This window comes from Heptranchias perlo, chromosome 30, assembly GCF_035084215.1.
Source record: "Heptranchias perlo isolate sHepPer1 chromosome 30, sHepPer1.hap1, whole genome shotgun sequence".
NCBI lineage: Eukaryota > Metazoa > Chordata > Chondrichthyes > Hexanchiformes > Hexanchidae > Heptranchias > Heptranchias perlo.
Window position 1 is genome coordinate 10,790,689 of NC_090354.1, and position 16,786 is coordinate 10,807,474.

Consider the following 16,786-nt stretch of genomic DNA (forward strand, 5'->3'; position numbering starts at 1 on the left):
CCCAAGGACCTGATGATCTACATCCCAGGGTTTTGAAAAAGGTGGCTATAGAGATAGCGGATGCATTGGTTGTCATCTTCCAAAATTCTATAGATTCTGGAATGGTTCCTGCAGATTGAAGGGTAGCAAATGTAACCACACTATTTAAGAAAGGGAGAGAGAAAATAGGGAATTACAGACCTGTTAGCCTGACATCAGTAGTAGGGAAAATGCTAGAATCTATTATAAAGGATGTGATAACAGGACACTTAGAAAAGAATAAGATTTGGCAGAGTCAATATGGATTTATGAAAGGGAAATCATGTTTGACAAACCTATAGGAGTTCTTTATGGATGTAACTAGTAGAATAGATAAGGGGGAACCAGTGGATGTGGTGTATTTGGATTTTCAGAAGGCTTTCGATAAGGTCCCACACAGGAGGTTGGTAAACAAAGTTAGAGCACATACAATTGGGGGTAGCATACTGGCATGGATTGAGAATTCATTAACAGAAAACAGAGAATAGGAATAAACAGGTCTTTTTCAGGTTGGCAGACTGTGACCAGTGGGGTACTGCAGAGACCGGTGCTTGGGCCCCAGCTATTCACAATCTATATCAATGATTTGGATGAGGGGACCAAATGTAATACTTCCAAGTTTGCTGATGATACAAAACTAGGTGGGAATGTGAGTTGCGAGGAGGATATAGACTGGGAAAGAACATGGCAGATGGAATATAATGTGGAAAAATGTGAAGTTAACCAATTTGGTAGGAAAAACAAAAATGCAGAGTATTTTTTTTAGTGGCGAGATTGGGAAATGTTGATGTTCAAAGGGACCTGGGTGTCCTTGTACATGAGTCACTGAAAGCTAACATGCAGGTGCAGCAAGCAATTAGGAAGGCAAATGGTATGTGGGCCTTTATTACATGAGTAAAAATGTTTTACTGTAATTATACAGGGCCTTGGTGAGACCACACCTGGAGTATTGTGTGCAATTTTGGCCTCCTTACCCAAGAAAGGATATACTTGCCATGAGGGGTGATCTCCTTGAAACATACAAAATTCTTACAGGGCTCGTCAGGGTAGATGCAGGGAGGATGTTTCCCCTGGCTGGGGAGTCTAGACCCAGAGGTCACAGTCTCAGAATAAGGGGTAGGCCATTTAGGACTGAGATGAGGAGAAATTTCTTCACTCAGAGGATGGTGAATCTTTGGAATTCTCTACCCCAGAGTGCTGTGGAGGCTCAGTCATTAAGTACATTCAGAACAGGAACCGATAGATTTCTAGATATTAAAGGCATCAAAGGAGATGGGGATAGTGCAGGAAAATGGCATTGAGGTATAAGATCAGCCACGATCTTGTTGAATGGCGGAGCAGGCTCGAGGGGCCGAATGGCCTACTTCTGCTCCTATTTCTTATGTTCTTATGATTATCCAGAAAGCATCCTACTCTGACTACTCCTACCCCAATAACTGTCAGGTGAGTAGCAGTGGTGCAGCTTGGATATTTGTGCTGCTGAAGCCAAATTAATAACCCAATTGTTGTGATATGCTCTGTGGTACTTTAATTTGTTGCATCAGTGGTTGCTTCATTTTGGTCATTGCTCTTATAATAGAAGAGACTGTTTATGCTTTATACCCTCGTTGATTCCCAAGTGATGCCCATTGCTTAATTGGAACATCGTAATTTTAGTATGTTCCAATGAAATACAAGATACTGGAAACTGCCTAATAGTCACTGCTTCAAAGTAACTTGTATGTGAAACCCCTAACTTGTATGTGAAACCCTTTGAAACACCATAAGCTATATTCCACAGAGAATGAATCAAAAGCAACTTTGAGATGTGCACAATCTTAGATTCAGGACCATTTTGAGCTCAGAACATATTCTGTTGATTTTGCATCCCTTTATGATCATCTGCTGAATCACTTCACTGTTACTAATAGATTCCTCAATCTGAATCAAATGGAGCATCAGCTGGCTTGATGAATCTCCCCAACACAAGACTTGTATTGACAGGTGATAGAGGCCATGATCAAACTAATACAAAAATAAACCAGAAGCAATTGTGTACTTGTACAGTACTGTGTAAGACCAGATCTAATATCACTTCACGTTCATCCACATTTCAATGTTCCATTACCAGAAAAAGTAGCTTAAAACTACACTCAGAAGAAATTCCAAGACATTTCAGAGAAATAATATGGCATCTTATGACTTACTGGTGAACTACTTGCAGCCCAACTAACCAGTGAGCTGCATTAACAGTTAATCTGTTCCTGTGGTTTTAATTGAGGGAGGAATGCTGGCCAGGACATCAGGATAACTTCCTGCTCTTTCAAATAGTGTCATGGGACCTTTTACACACAGTTTAACAGTTCATCTGAAGGCCAGTACCTCTGACAATAAATGCATCAGTAGTACTACATTGAAATCAGTCGAGAAGTCCTGGAGGGGGGCTTAAATCTGTAACCTTCTGACTCAGGAGTTTGCTACTAACTGAGCCAAACAATTTTGTCAATGTTTATACATCTGGATATCCAGGAACTATCAATGCTACAACGTGCAACCCATCAGCTTCTGTAAAACATAGCTTTTTGTGATGGTCCAGCCATTAATGAATTTGTTATCCTTTAACACATGAAGCCTCCAGATAATTTACTTGGCCAAGACAAAAGAAAATCTCAGAATACAGCTGTAATTTTTTTTTTTTTTTAAGTGTGTTGGCCTCACTACAAGTTCACAATATAGAAGTTCTTGTAACTTGAAACCAGACAGATCTTGATCTATTAGTGTGAAAATCAAACAAGAACACATCTCTGCACTAATTATGATGTTTCCATTTCACGCAACAGTGGCAAGACTAGCTTGACTGAATGCATTTACTGCAATACTTTAAGCACATGCTCACTGGACTGTTCTCCCACATGAAAGCTGCTGTTGCAGGTATTTTAGAAGCTTTTCAAAGTCCTTGTGTGAAGTGGATTGCTCATTTATTTCGCATTTACACTGAAGTTTATCAATATGAAGTAATTTCAGCTTCTTACCAACACTAAACTGGCAGTGCAAATTTGAGAGAGTCAGGGCCTGACGACTCCAAAGCAAAGCAAGACTCTCCATAGGGGATAGTTTCACGCCGTTTTGGTTTGATACTACACTGGATTTACGCTCTTTGCAGTATCAATTCTGGTTTATGAAGTGTGAGGGGCTCAGCTGGACTTTCTAAACCTACCTCACCTTAATTTAAATGTTGTCAGAGATCTTTCCCACCTTGTTCAACGTATATGTAAATCTATAACTTGGGGAGACAGCTCTGCCCATGCATGTATTCAGGCATGCACAGAACTGTCCCTTAAACAGGAGAGTTGAAGTTCCAGCCAGGCGGAAAGCAAGCAATGTAAACAGGGCTCTGCCTGGCTGGAACCCGAATTGCAGCTACCAGTCTCTACATTAGTAAACCACTGCCTGTCAGCTTCTGACTACCCTGTCTAAAGATTTGATGTTAAAACTGCAGAGCTACCGCACTACAAAATTCAAAATATTACTGTCAACTTCCACTTACCTCCAATTGTGCTTTCCTGAAATTCATGAAACTGTCCTTTCACAAAGCGCAATACGAGGCTGGATTTACCCACTGCTGACTCACCCAGGAGAACCAATTTAAACTGACAGATTTTGTTTCCAGCGGCTGGTCCATTGGATCGAGCCGCGCCTCCCCGACTCGCCATGGCCTAAAGTGCAGAGGCTCTCAGAACTGTTCCAAGTTTCAACAGCAGAAACAGTGTGGTGTCAAGGTTTGGACTCCAAAGAGGCAGCTATCACCAAGTTCAGAACTGCAAAACATATACAAAAAATGATCACAGTTAAAACATTTTTTTAATATAGTCACCATCTCAAATTGCAATACTTCAACAGGCAGCTGGATGTACAGAAAAATAAAAGGTTGAGGTTCAGAATACAGACACATCAAAAACTAGTCACTCATTGTTGATTCTAGGATCTGCTGTCCACTACTCTTCAAAGTAATTTGCTGCGAGATGTTGAGACATTGGAGTGCTACATAAATGCAAGTTTTTTTTTACATATGGCTCTGTACTCAAATCTAATTTGTTGTTTGATATCAATTATCCCCCCACCCGCTATATCTTCTGATCTGAAATAATATTCATTATTTACAACCTTGTGACAAGTGGCACGAGCCAGCACCACTTCAACTCCTTAATTCGTGCAATTATTTGCTTCACTATTATTCAATTCAGTTGATGACTGCAAATCCATCTGCTTCTCTAGATGGCACTAGATCATTAGGGTCATTAAGTACATCAGACCTTGAATATTTTAGTCACTATCAGTCAGGGTTGGGGAAACCTCTTGCAAAATGGTGACTGTGTTGGGACAGGTAGGAGGAGCATGACATAGCACTGCTGTGACAATATTTTTTTTTATTCGTTCACGGGATGTGGGCGTCGCTGGCAAGGCCGGCATTTATTGCCCATCCCTAATTGCCCTTGAGAAGGTGGTGGTGAGCCGCCTTCTTGAACTGCTGCAGTCCGTGTGGTGACGGTTCTCCCACAGTGCTGTTAGGAAGGGAGTTCCAGGATTTTGACCCAGCGACAATGAAGGAACGGCGATATATTTCCAAGTCGGGATGGTGTGTGACTTGGAGGGGAACGTGCAGGTGGTGTTGTTCCCATGCGCCTGCTGCCCTTGTCCTTCTAGGTGGTAGAGGTCGCGGGTTTGGGAGGTGCTGTCGAAGAAGCCTTGGCGAGTTGCTGCAGTGCATCCTGTGGATGGTGCACACTGCAGCCACAGTGCGCCGGTGGTGAAGGGAGTGAATGTTTAGGGTGGTGGATGGGGTGGCAATCAAGCGGGCTGCTTTATCTTGGATGGTGTCGAGCTTCTTGAGTGTTGTTGGAGCTGCACTCATCCAGGCAAGTGGAGAGTATTCCATCACACTCCTGACTTGTGCCTTGTAGATGGTGGAAAGGCTCTGGGGAGTCAGGAGGTGAGTCACTCGCCGCAGAATACCCAGCCTCTGACCTGCTCTCGTAGCCACAGTATTTATATGGCTGGTCCAGTTAAGTTTCTGGTCAATGGTGACCCCTAGGATGCTGATGGTGGGGGATTCGGCGATGGTAATGCCGTTGAATGTCAAGGGGAGGTGGTTAGACACTCTCTTGTTGGAGATGGTCATTGCGTGGCACTTATCTGGCGCGAATGTTACTTGCCACTTATGAGCCCAAGCCTGGATGTTGTCCAGGTCTTGCTGCATGCGGGCTCGGACTGCTTCATTATCTGAGGGGTTGCGAATGGAACTGAACACTGTGCAGTCATCAGCGAACATCCCCATTTCAGACCTTATGATGGAGGGAAGGTCATTGATGAAGCAGCTGAACACTGCCCCGAGGAACTCCTGCAGCAATGCCCTGGGGCTGAGATGCTTGGCCTCAAACAACCACTACCATCTTCCTTTGTGCTAGGTATGACTCCAGCCACTGGAGAGTTTTCCCCCTGATTCCCATTGACTTCAATTTTACTAGGGCTCCTTGGTGCCACACTCGGTCAAATGCTGCCTTGATGTCAAGGGCAGTCACTCTCACCTCACCTCTGGAATTCAGCTCTTTTGTCCATGTTTGGACCAAGGCTGTAATGAGGTCTGGAGCCGAGTGGTCCTGGCGGAACCCAAACTGAGCATCGGTGAGCAGGTTATTGGTGAGTAAGTGCCGCTTGATAGCACTGTCGACGACACCTTCCATCACTTTGCTGATGATTGAGTAGACTGATGGGGCGGTAATTGGCCGGATTGGATTTGTCCTGCTTTTTGTGGACAGGACATACCTGGGCAATTTTCCACATTGTCGGGTGGATGCCAGTGTTGTAGCTGTACTGGAACAGCTTGGCAAGAAGCGCAGCTAGTTCTGGAGCACAAGTCTTCAGCACTACAGCTGGGATGTTGTCGGGGCCCATAGCCTTTGCTGTATCCAGTGCACTCAGCCATTTCTTGATATCACGTGGAGTGAATCGAATTGGCCGAAGACTGGCTTCCGTGATGGTGGGGATATCGGGAGGAGGCGGAGATGGATTATCCACTCGGCACTTCTGGCTGAAGATGGTTGCAAACGCTTCAGCCTTGTCTTTTGCACTCACGTGCTGGACTCCGCCATCATTGAGAATGGGGATGTTTGCAGAGCCTCCTCCTCCCGTTAGTTGTTTAATTGTCCACCACCATTCACGACTGGATGTGGCAGGACTGCAGAGCTTTGACCTGATCCGTTGGTTGTGGAATCGCTTAGCTCTGTCTATAGCATGTTGCTTCCGCTGTTTAGCATGCATGTAGTCCTGAGTTGTAGCTTCACCAGGTTGGCACCTCATTTTTAGGTATGCCTGGTGCTGCTCCTGGCATGCTCTTCTACACTCCTCATTGAACCAGGGTTGATCCCCTGGCTTGTTGGTAATGGTAGAGTGAGGAATATGCCGGGCCATGAGGTTACAGATTGTGGTGGAATACAATTCTGCTGCTGCTGATGGCCCACAGCGCCTCATGGATGCCCAGTTTTGAGCTGCTAGATCTGTTCTGAATCTATCCCATTTAGCACGGTGGTAGTGCCACACAACACATTGGATGGTGTCCTCAGTGCGAAGACGGGATTTCATCTCCGAGGACTGTGCGGTGGTCACTCCTACCAATACTGTCATGGACAGATGCATTTGCGACAGGTAGATTGGTGAGGACGAGGTCAAGTAAGTTTTTCCCTCGTGTTGGTTCGCTCACCACCTGCCGCAGGCCCAGTCTAGCAGCTATGTCCTTCAGGACTCGGCCAGCTCGGTCAGTAGTGGTGCTATCGAGCCACTCTTGGTGATGGACATTGAAGTCCCCCACCCAGAGTACATTTTGTGCCCTTGCAACCCTTAGTGCTTCCTCCAAGTGGTGTTCAACATGGAGGAGGACTGATTCATCAGCTGAGGGAGGACGGTAGGTGGTAATCAGCAGGAGGTTTCCTTGCCCATGTTTGACCTGATGCCATGAGATTTCATGGGGTCCAGAGTCAATGTTGAGGACTCCCAGGGCCACTCCCTCCTGACTGTATATCACTGTACCGCCACCTCTGGTAGGTCTGTCCTGCCGGTGGGACAGGACATACCCAGGGATGGTGATGGAAGAGTCTGGGACGTTGGCTGTCAGATATGATTCTGTGAGTATGGCTATGTCAGGCTGTTGCTTGACGAGTCTGAGGGACAGCTCTCCCAATTTTGGCACAAATCCCCAGATGTTAGTAAGGAGGACCTTGCAGGGTCGACTGGGCTTGGTGTTTTGCCGTTGTCGTGTCCGGTGCCTAGTGGTCCGATGCCGGGTGGTCCGTCCGGTTTTATTCTTATGATGACTTTTCGTAGCGAGATTTTACAACTGAGTGGCTTGCTCGGCCATTTCAGAGGGCAATTAAGAATCAACCACATTGCTGTGGGTCTGGAGTCACATATAGGCCAGACCGGGTAAGGGCGGCAGGCTTCCTTCCCTAGTTTCATGGCCATCATTACTGATACTAGTATTTTAATTCCAGATTTTTATTTAATTAATTGAATTTTTTAATTAATTAATTGAATTTAAATTCACCAGCTGCCGTGGCAGGATTTGAACTCATGACTCTGGATTTTAGTCCAGGCCTCTGGATTACTAGCCCAGTAACATAACCACTATGCTACCGTATAAGTGATATTCTTACAAGAATGAGATAGACACTGTATATTGAACAGAAAGTAAAAGAATTGGGTTGCAGGGGAAAGTAATACATACACAGAGAGAGAGGGAGATAGAAAAGAAAGATTTTTTTTATAAATATAGGAGGCAGCAAAAGGTGGTTTTGGAAGAGAGCTCCAGAAGCATAATGATCAAAAGATCAGTTTCCAGTGCTGGAGCAGAAAAGGAAAGGGGTCAATGGAATAAATGGTTGGCTTCAAGGAGGAAATAAGCAAAAAAGGTGGCTATTGAGACAGAGGAGGCAGGAGAAGAGAACAGGTAGTGGAAACAGAAATAAAGAGCACAAGTTCTTCAAAATCAAGAATCTTTTGAATTGCAATGGTTGAGGGGTGATCTAACCAAGGTTATTTAAAATGAGAGATTTGATAGGGTAGATAGAGAAACTATTTCCTCTAATGGGGAAAATCTAGAGCAAGAGGGCATAACCTTAAAATGAGAGCTAAGCCAGTTAGGAGTGAAATCAGGAAATATTTCAACAGGCAATGGAAATCTGGGTCTCCCCCAAAAGACTGTGGATGCTGAGTCAATTGAAATTTTCAAGGCAGAGAGAGATTTTTGTTGGGTTAGAGTATCAAGGGATGTGGGGCAATGGAGTTGAGGTACAGATCCATCATGGTCTAATTGAATGGCAAAACAGGCTCGAGGGGCTGCATAATTACATAGGAACAGGAGTAGGCAAGAGGCCGGGATAGAAGTCAGAGGTTATAATCTACTGCGATTATACTGCAGTTTCAATCTTGCTGAACAGTACAAGTATAATCATATAGATCTTAGTTGTAGAAGCAGGATAAAGATAAGGGGAACAGAATAAGAGATAAGAACATAAAAGGACTTCATACCCAGATGGCGTGTTCCATTTTCAAAACTGCACCTGGCTTGTACCTACAACATGGGCTACTGACAATTAAAATCTTACGAAATTAAGAAATGACCCCACCCCCCCTCCCCCGCAACACTGAAAGAATACCTGAAACAGGATTCTGACAGTGCAATTTGCAGAAAAAATAACATTGGAGTTGCAGAGTCTTTGAAAGTTTGTGAACCTATATCTTAACTATAGTCAACTGAAATTAAGCATGATAATCCAGAGCTAAACCTTCCTACATAAAGACATAAGAATAGAACAGGACATCTTGTGTCTGAGATGTATGTCAGAACTATGATATGCAGATAAATAAGAAATTATCCATCCAACAATCAGTGATTCTAATCCATTAATTTAGTTCCCCATCTATAAAAACAATTGTGTATGTTGGGTAGAAGTTTTGTACATGTCAACAAGTAAACATTTTCCTTTCAGTCAGTTCTATCAGCAAGATTTATTTGCGCTCCTTTGCAACTCCCCATGCAATTCACAGCAAAGTTGGTGAACACACAACCACTTTAGTACTCAAAACAAAGTATACAAATGCATACCCAAATCTTAGCAATTTATTTCCTTACCTGTAGGTGCACTTATACAGAAAAGCACTGTACTGATCCAACACAATTACATGAGCAATCTAAAATTGGGAGTACCTGAATGTTTCTTTGCCCAATCTGTCTTCACTGACTGTATAATGTTTGTTACACCCAAAAGTTGCTGACTGCTAATCCAAGCACTAAATGTTACCAGCTCACAAACGGCAAGGCACTGCCATATCGCTGTCATGTTCAGTTAAAAGCAACTACTGGGAATTCAAGTGCTTTTTCAAAAAAAAGCATTTGAAATTATTTAATTTGCACTCATGCAGTTGGTTTCTGCTCTATTTTGAAGTTGGTCTTTTCAGTGCTCTAATACCCAGATACCTCACATGGTACAAGAATACTAAAAAGTTAAACATTTCCTAATGTTCTTGAAGGTCGGATCCAGAGGTTTGGGAATTTCAATTATTTTAAACTGAACTTGAAGGTGGTCAGCATTTTCCATAACTCTTTCCAAATGCACGTGTATTGGTCCTATGGGTTTTCATAGCGGAAATATATCCCATAAACAATGATACAGCCCATTTAAAGTGTAACTGTAAATAGAAGTATTAAATGTGCTCTGCCAATACAATTGGGAGTGTAGAGTTGGATTTCAACCTGCAGTCATTGTTACTGTCAAAGCAAAAAAATGTTCAGGGATATGCAAATGTACCATTTTAAATTCTGTGCCAGCTCAACTGGTCTGACTCCAAACAGTTTAATGGTATCCCTTGATGTCAATTCAATTTGGAAGTGTCTATTTCAAAAGGATGGAGGAAAGAATTTATTTTGAAAATCATTCAGGAAAGAAATTCATATCCTAATATACTAAACCAGTACAGTTTCTGAACCCCTTGGACAGCAGCACTAGGGGCCTGTAGATAGATTAAAATTCCATTCGGTGAAGGAAGATAATTTAGAGCCTGAACACGTGTACTCAGCTGGTAAGAGCCTGCTGCCTCCTGTGTCTTGGAATTGACATAGGAAAACTTCTAGGCAAATTGAACTGCCCCAAGACACACAAACATAGCATATAGGATTAGAGTAGTTCCAATTAAGTGAAGTCCCAAACTGGCAGGTTTCAAGGTGGGAGGAAAGAGAGAGGGGTCAGGGTTAAGAGACTCCATAAAACAAAGACATCTCAAGAGATGAGGAAACACTTACACTGAAGAGACTTTTTAATTTATACAGTAACCGTCAGGTTCACAGGACGTCACAGAACATTTCAGAGTCAATGAATCACTTTTGAAGTCACATATAGGCAAATACAGCAGCCAATCTGCACACAGCAAGGTCCCACAAACAGAGATAAATGGCCGGTTAATCTGTTTCGTGGCGTTGGTTGAGGAATGAACGTTGGCCAGGATATCTCTGAATAGAGCCGTGGCACCTTTAAATCCATCTGTTAAGGTGGATGCAAGAGTCGCATTTGACAGACAGCACCATCAATGCAGTACTGAAGGAGTGTGCATTATGGAAGCGCCAGCTTGGACTTGGTGCTCAAGTTTTGCTTGAGCCCACGACCTCCTGACTTGAGGCGAGAGTGCCACCACTGAGCAAAGCTGACACTTGAATCAATCCAACGGCAATAGTGAACTCAAAAGGAAGACTTCAGCACAGGTTCTTCCCACCCCCCCGCCAAGAGACAGTAAAATCTGGGTACACATCCATTATTGATTTTGTTTGCATAATGCACTGGGCATATGCTGGAAGGTTACAAAACAGCTCGATTCTCTCATTTCCAGAGCAAAGTAAAGCACAGTTGAATGTCAAATGTTTTTAATGACTGATAGTTTAAGGGTGATTACATTATGGATTTATAGTACTTATACCATAATATAATTTTCTACATCAACCAACCAGTGCCACTTGCTAATTTCAAATGGCAGCCAGCTAGCCTTTAACAACTTACTTTTATACATCATCTTTAACATGGCAAAAATCTCAATTGGAGCAAGACAGAAATTAGGGGAGGTGGTTGAAGAGGTAGGTATTAAAGCAGGGTTTAAGGCGGAGAGAGATGCAGCAAGACAATGGCGTTAAGGGAACGAATTCTAGAGTGAGAGTGCAAGATGGCTCTGCCACCAATGACAAATAGGAGACCTAACATTGCAGAATGCCATGAAGCTGCTCTCTGAATCTGTCCTCATGTAAACAGATTCTGTTTTTAAGGGAGGGGAGAGAAGTGCACTGAACTATTTTTCCTTCAAAAGGGATGGTCACCATCAGAGCTGAAAGATACTGATTAACTAGGATGTTAATTTAGCTCCCTCATACAGCCACACTAGGCAGCACCTACAGCAAGTTGTCTTTACAATATCAGCACTCATTGCTTAACCACACACACTTACAGAAATAAGGTAAATAACATTTAATTGTGATCAACTTCCTTTTAATTGGCTTGACATTTATACGTGGCCCTGATGAGACAACTAATTACCTGCATGTAGAACCACTTTACCTGTGCAGAGTACCTCTGCTGGCATGGTTTCAATTCAAAGCAGTCCAAGACCTCACTGCTGTCAGGTTACGCAGATATTTACATAGAAGCCAGTCAAGTCTACATAATGGGATCCATTAGATTTTATTTGAACATGTTTTTAATAGCTTATTACAACAAAGCACTTGGATAGGCAATGTGGGAAAGAAAGCAATTACTGGAGATTTTTCCTCTTCTGAACTCTATACAAGAGAAGCAATTTCCAACCACCCCCCACCTCCAAATAAGAGATCCAGCTGATGTAGATATACAGACTCCAGATGTCACACTGTTACCTACACAAAACAATCTTAAATGCTGGTTGCTTTTAACCTGCACATGACAGTCGGTAAAGTTGCTTGAGCAAACAATTAAAACTCAATGACCTGAGCTTCTGTTTACTTAAACTCTGTGGCCTTCAAGGGACAGCTCCAAAATATATTGTGCGACCCGAATTTGCTAAAAGCTAGCGCCACAGTAATGGTGCATCTCTGGTGCACGCCATTATGGAGGCGGAAATTATGCAATGAGTGACTTATGGCATTACGGATGCCACAATTTGCTGGGACTTTGGCCTTGTTCCACAGTATGCTTGGTGCAATCACAGGAATCGTAGTTTACTGTTTAAATTAATAATTGTGTTGCCTTTTTAAAAAATTATTCAGTGGTGCAGCTTTGAGTGTCTTAGCTCATCAGTGCAAAGCAACAGAAATTATATATCTAAAGCAAAATACGGCAGATACTGGAAATCTGAAATAAAAAACAGAAAATGCTGGCAATACTCAGCATCTGTGGGGAAAGAAACAGAATTAACGTTTCAGGTCGAAGACCTTTTGTCTGAACTCTGACAAAAGGTCATCTACCTGAAACGTTAACTCTTTCTTTCCCTGCAGATGCTGCCTGTCTTGCTGAGTATTACCAGCATTTTCTGTTTTTATTTCAGAAATTATATATCTGGCGGGAGCGGGTTGCCAGTTCCCAGCCTTAAGCTACCAGTCGAATGTGATGCTTTTTTTGTAATTTGGATCGTTAATCCCATGTGTTGTGAACGTGGTGGTTAGTGATCACAAATGTGACTATTTACACATCAAAATCCAAGCAGTAAATCAGAAATAGTGCAAGGATCACAGAGTGCTTGAGTAATTGAAGACTAAAAATCTCTGGTTACAGTGTTGTTTGTATAACCTCAATGGAAAGGGAATCACTGTTCCATCTCATGAACTAACCAGACAGATACAAGTCCTCAAGACGAATCAGCTCTCTAATTTAAATTTGTGCTCGTTTCTGCCTCCAAACATCTATTTTAAACACTCCAGGCCCCGAGTAGAATCCCATTGCAATGGATTTTTACTTTGGCCATTGGCCATGATCCGCCGCAAGTCTAGGAAGCGACATTAGTAAAATCATCCATTGTATACCACTAGTTATGATGGAAATGCACCTGCGCATTTGAAAAATTTACTCAGATAAATAGCAGATAACTATGATCTATTCCAGTAGAAATGCTCGCCATCAAATTCTACAGTACATAACCTTGGAGAGCAGCAGGGTAGTGTGACTATACCATTACTAACAGCACAGTTGCTAAATTGTTATTAATGGGAACAATGACACTGTACACATAGTAAAATGAGAGGCAAACTATAATGTGTCAATGAAGAAACACATCTGAACTCAATAGCTTGGATACAAGCTATTTATAAAATCAAGCTGCAGGAAATGGTCATAAAACTATATCCAGACGTTGTCTCAAACATGGTCTAGTCTCCCTCCTTCTCTCAGTCATGTCGTGGGACAACCATTTGAAACCAAAATGGACTCTTTTCCCCCTCCCCTCCCCACCAACTGACTTGTTGGACCATATTGCAAAGGTTGGGAGGTGACCAGGAGAAATCCCCAAAACTCTCCTTCAGTTTCCCCTTCTCCATACATTCTTCAAGACACTGACTCATACTGGATATGGTTTTACAGGCACCAGCAGGCCTCAAGTATCTTAACCAAATTTGTCTATTCTTTGACAATACTATTGATGGGCTAATTTCCATAAAGGGCATCACAGCCAAAGTCTAGTTCATCCTCACCAACGTCCACAGGTGCAATCTCCATCAAGTCAACAGGTAATAATCAGGAATGGAAACCTTGTACAATTTTACTCTCCCTTTGGATATTAAGAGAAAACATTCATAGGTTGACACTGGCTAAATCAATACAGTAGAGAATGAAACTAGGACATTCCTGATCTGCATGACTAAATATTTCACCACAGCACCACTAAGCCTCATATTCTTCAGGGTGGGGGAGGAAAGAGAAGGATGAAAAGATAACTGCAGAACAGACTATGTCAAACATACAGTTCTGCATTTCCAACCTTAATTCAATTAGAAATACAAACTGGAAAGAAAGTTTAAAATTTACCTGCAATTATTTTGCAAAATACTGAGCCAAACAGATCAGAAAAACTCCCCAGTTAATCCCAAGCCTGTGCTGCACTGGATCAGCCCATATGGAAGTGGGATGCTACAGTGGTGAATGGGAGAGGGAGAGAATAAAAGGGAAGTAGGAGAGAAACAGCTTCGGTTCTTGTTCCTCATCATTATCCAGTGACCCCGACAGAAGTGTACACAACGACCCAGGAACAGTAGTGATGCTGCTCCGCCGTAGCTGAAAAGCCTCCTGACGCACACCACCTCAAACCACACAAAAACCTGTCACGAGTAACATATCAGAGTTGCCAATGCTTATGGCAAGATACCCTAGCACAAATCTCCACCTTTAAGAGGGGAGCCATAGTGAGGGAAACAAAAACATTTCACTACCAAAACAAAGGCTTAAACAGGGCAAGTATTATTCAAACTTTCAGAGCAAATACCTTTTAAATAGCATCGCAGCCAAAACTATTAGGAATGCATCCCTTGTCTTAGATTTTTCTCAGAACAGAAGCTTACATTAAATTTTAAATGTAAATCTGAGCTACAAATATAAATTCTCTACTGTATAATAGTAGACTCAAGATTCCTTGGCAGTTATGCTTCAACAGTTTTAAGTTAGCATGTGAAACAGAATTAATTTGTAAATATCAAATGTTCACAAAATGTTTAAGTGGTCTTTGTTGAAATTTCATTTGCATTTTTAAGATGAGATTTATTCTCAAGATGTCCACTTTCCCACCTTCCAGGGATGTCTATTCAAACAATTTAACACTCATTTATCTGAAAGCAGAAACTCCTGGTTGCCTCTGTGGCAACTGTTAGCCAGCAGCTGGATGGATAAAAGGTAGTTATTCAAGCCCCAATTTACTACCCTCAACCGCCCTGTAGGGGAAAAACAACTATCCTCCATTTAGGTGAAGGCCACAGCAGCGAACTAGCACTCAGCTCTGGAGTGTCAACCCATCTCTGATCATTCAGACCCAACTTGTATCAAAATATCTAAATTCAGTGCATTGGTTATCAGAGTGCAAAGGTGGCACATGTGAGAACATGTTAACCAAAAGACTGCTCACAATTGTGCCAGAGATACATCCTAAGACTTGCAGGTCAGAAAGCACTGAAATACAAATCATACACCAAACTTTAATAGTACTTTCAAACCATACTATCCATTTTCCAAATAACTACACTTCTTTGCAATTCCAGGCCCATTATAAATTCAAACATCAGTAATCTGAAGTGGAATTATCCTTTTAAGAGAAAATATATTGACTAAACAGTAAAGGAAGTTGACTAAATGGCAAGAATAAAGTACTCGGGTTTTAAAAATAGGCTTAAGAAACAGAAAAATTGGTTAATTGATCAACGGTACTGACTTTAGTGATGTTAATACTTCATTGCACAAACTGGAGTATCAATAGTATTAGCTGTCAAATCTAGAAACCTTAACCAGAGTACTTAAAAAAAAAAACTGACCAGAATACTAAACAGAAAATTGAACAGTTTCTACTACAATCTTCCACAAATGCCAAAACTTCATCCAATGCCTGCACAAGAACCTGCCCAAAGAAACAGCAAAATGATTTGGCCAACGGTCATGAGCATATTATTGAATAATTCATCAGCCACCAAAACCAGATGTTGTACAATCTTATAACTTTACACATTCCAACTACCATCTGGATGAATATCGTGCAGCAGGATACCATGTGGCCACAGTAGAGGTTAGCTACAGACACTATATTACATTCAACTAACAATGCTATTTCTTCCTGGCACCCTTGGACTTCTCACATTGTAAGTTACTGAATTCCTGCTGAAGTACAAGCTTTAGGAAAATCACAAAAACCAAATACCAAGGGAAAGCAAACAAGCCAGTATTTGGCCCAGCTTTCCAAAATGGTGGTGGGCCTTAATGGCACTGCTGGTAAAGTGACTCATTTTCATACTATACCATTCTGCTCATTAAACACCATTCCCTTAACATTTCATTAGAAACCATTCTATTCTTGACCCAGGCTCAATCTTTCTTACATTAACCTAAACATGACCACTTTTCAGGTAGGGGAAGCAGAAAAGAAAATTTTCTGCTGCTTGCTATTTATACAGAAATTCTGTGTGTTCACAGTGAATGTAAATTTTCATCTGTATAAAAAGTGACACTCTCTGTGTGCTGGTTGGGGTGTAGAAAATAAAGTTTTTTTAAAATAAAAAAGTCAGTTTTCTGCTTTAAAGAAAAGTTATAGCAAGCTAAGAAAACAGAAGTGAAAAGGGAAGAGAAAGGCAGATAGACAAAAATCTGCACATTGGAGAAAGTAGATGCTCGATCAGCTGGAATTACTAGCAGAGGATTTCAGATATACAGCCAGGTTGACTGACTAAAAATGAAACTCCACTTTGAGCTTCTCCCCCTTCCTCGAAGCTAGTTACTTTAATTAGTCCCAAATAATTAAATACATGTTGGGGATGCAGTTTTAGTTTTGTCTGCAATATTAGTCTATGTGGATAGGTTATTCAAGCTAAATAGGTTAAGGAGTAACAGAGGACATAAGGATAAGTTAGAACTAGTTTAGACATCTTGGAGGTACTTCTTTTCACAGTCAGTGACCTCAGACAAATTGCCAGTATACAAAACATGTGGATTTGCTGCAAGCATTCAGAAGGGAGTTGGGCAAGTTCCTGAATGAATATAGA

The 16,786-nt window shown here is 41.9% G+C and overlaps 1 protein-coding gene across 4 annotated transcripts in view; it reads right to left on the minus strand.

The window, feature by feature from the left end:
- The window catches only part of LOC137299899 (ras-related protein Rab-5C), a 39,104-nt gene that overhangs the window by 13,307 nt on the left and 9,011 nt on the right, over nt 1-16,786 (minus strand). For all 4 annotated transcript variants that reach the window (XM_067968877.1, XM_067968878.1, XM_067968879.1 and 1 more), the window contains one exon: nt 3,545-3,815. In XM_067968877.1, the coding sequence (XP_067824978.1) occupies nt 3,545-3,710 (166 nt within the window). In that variant the 5' untranslated portion in view covers nt 3,711-3,815. The remainder of the gene's footprint in view (nt 1-3,544; nt 3,816-16,786) is intronic.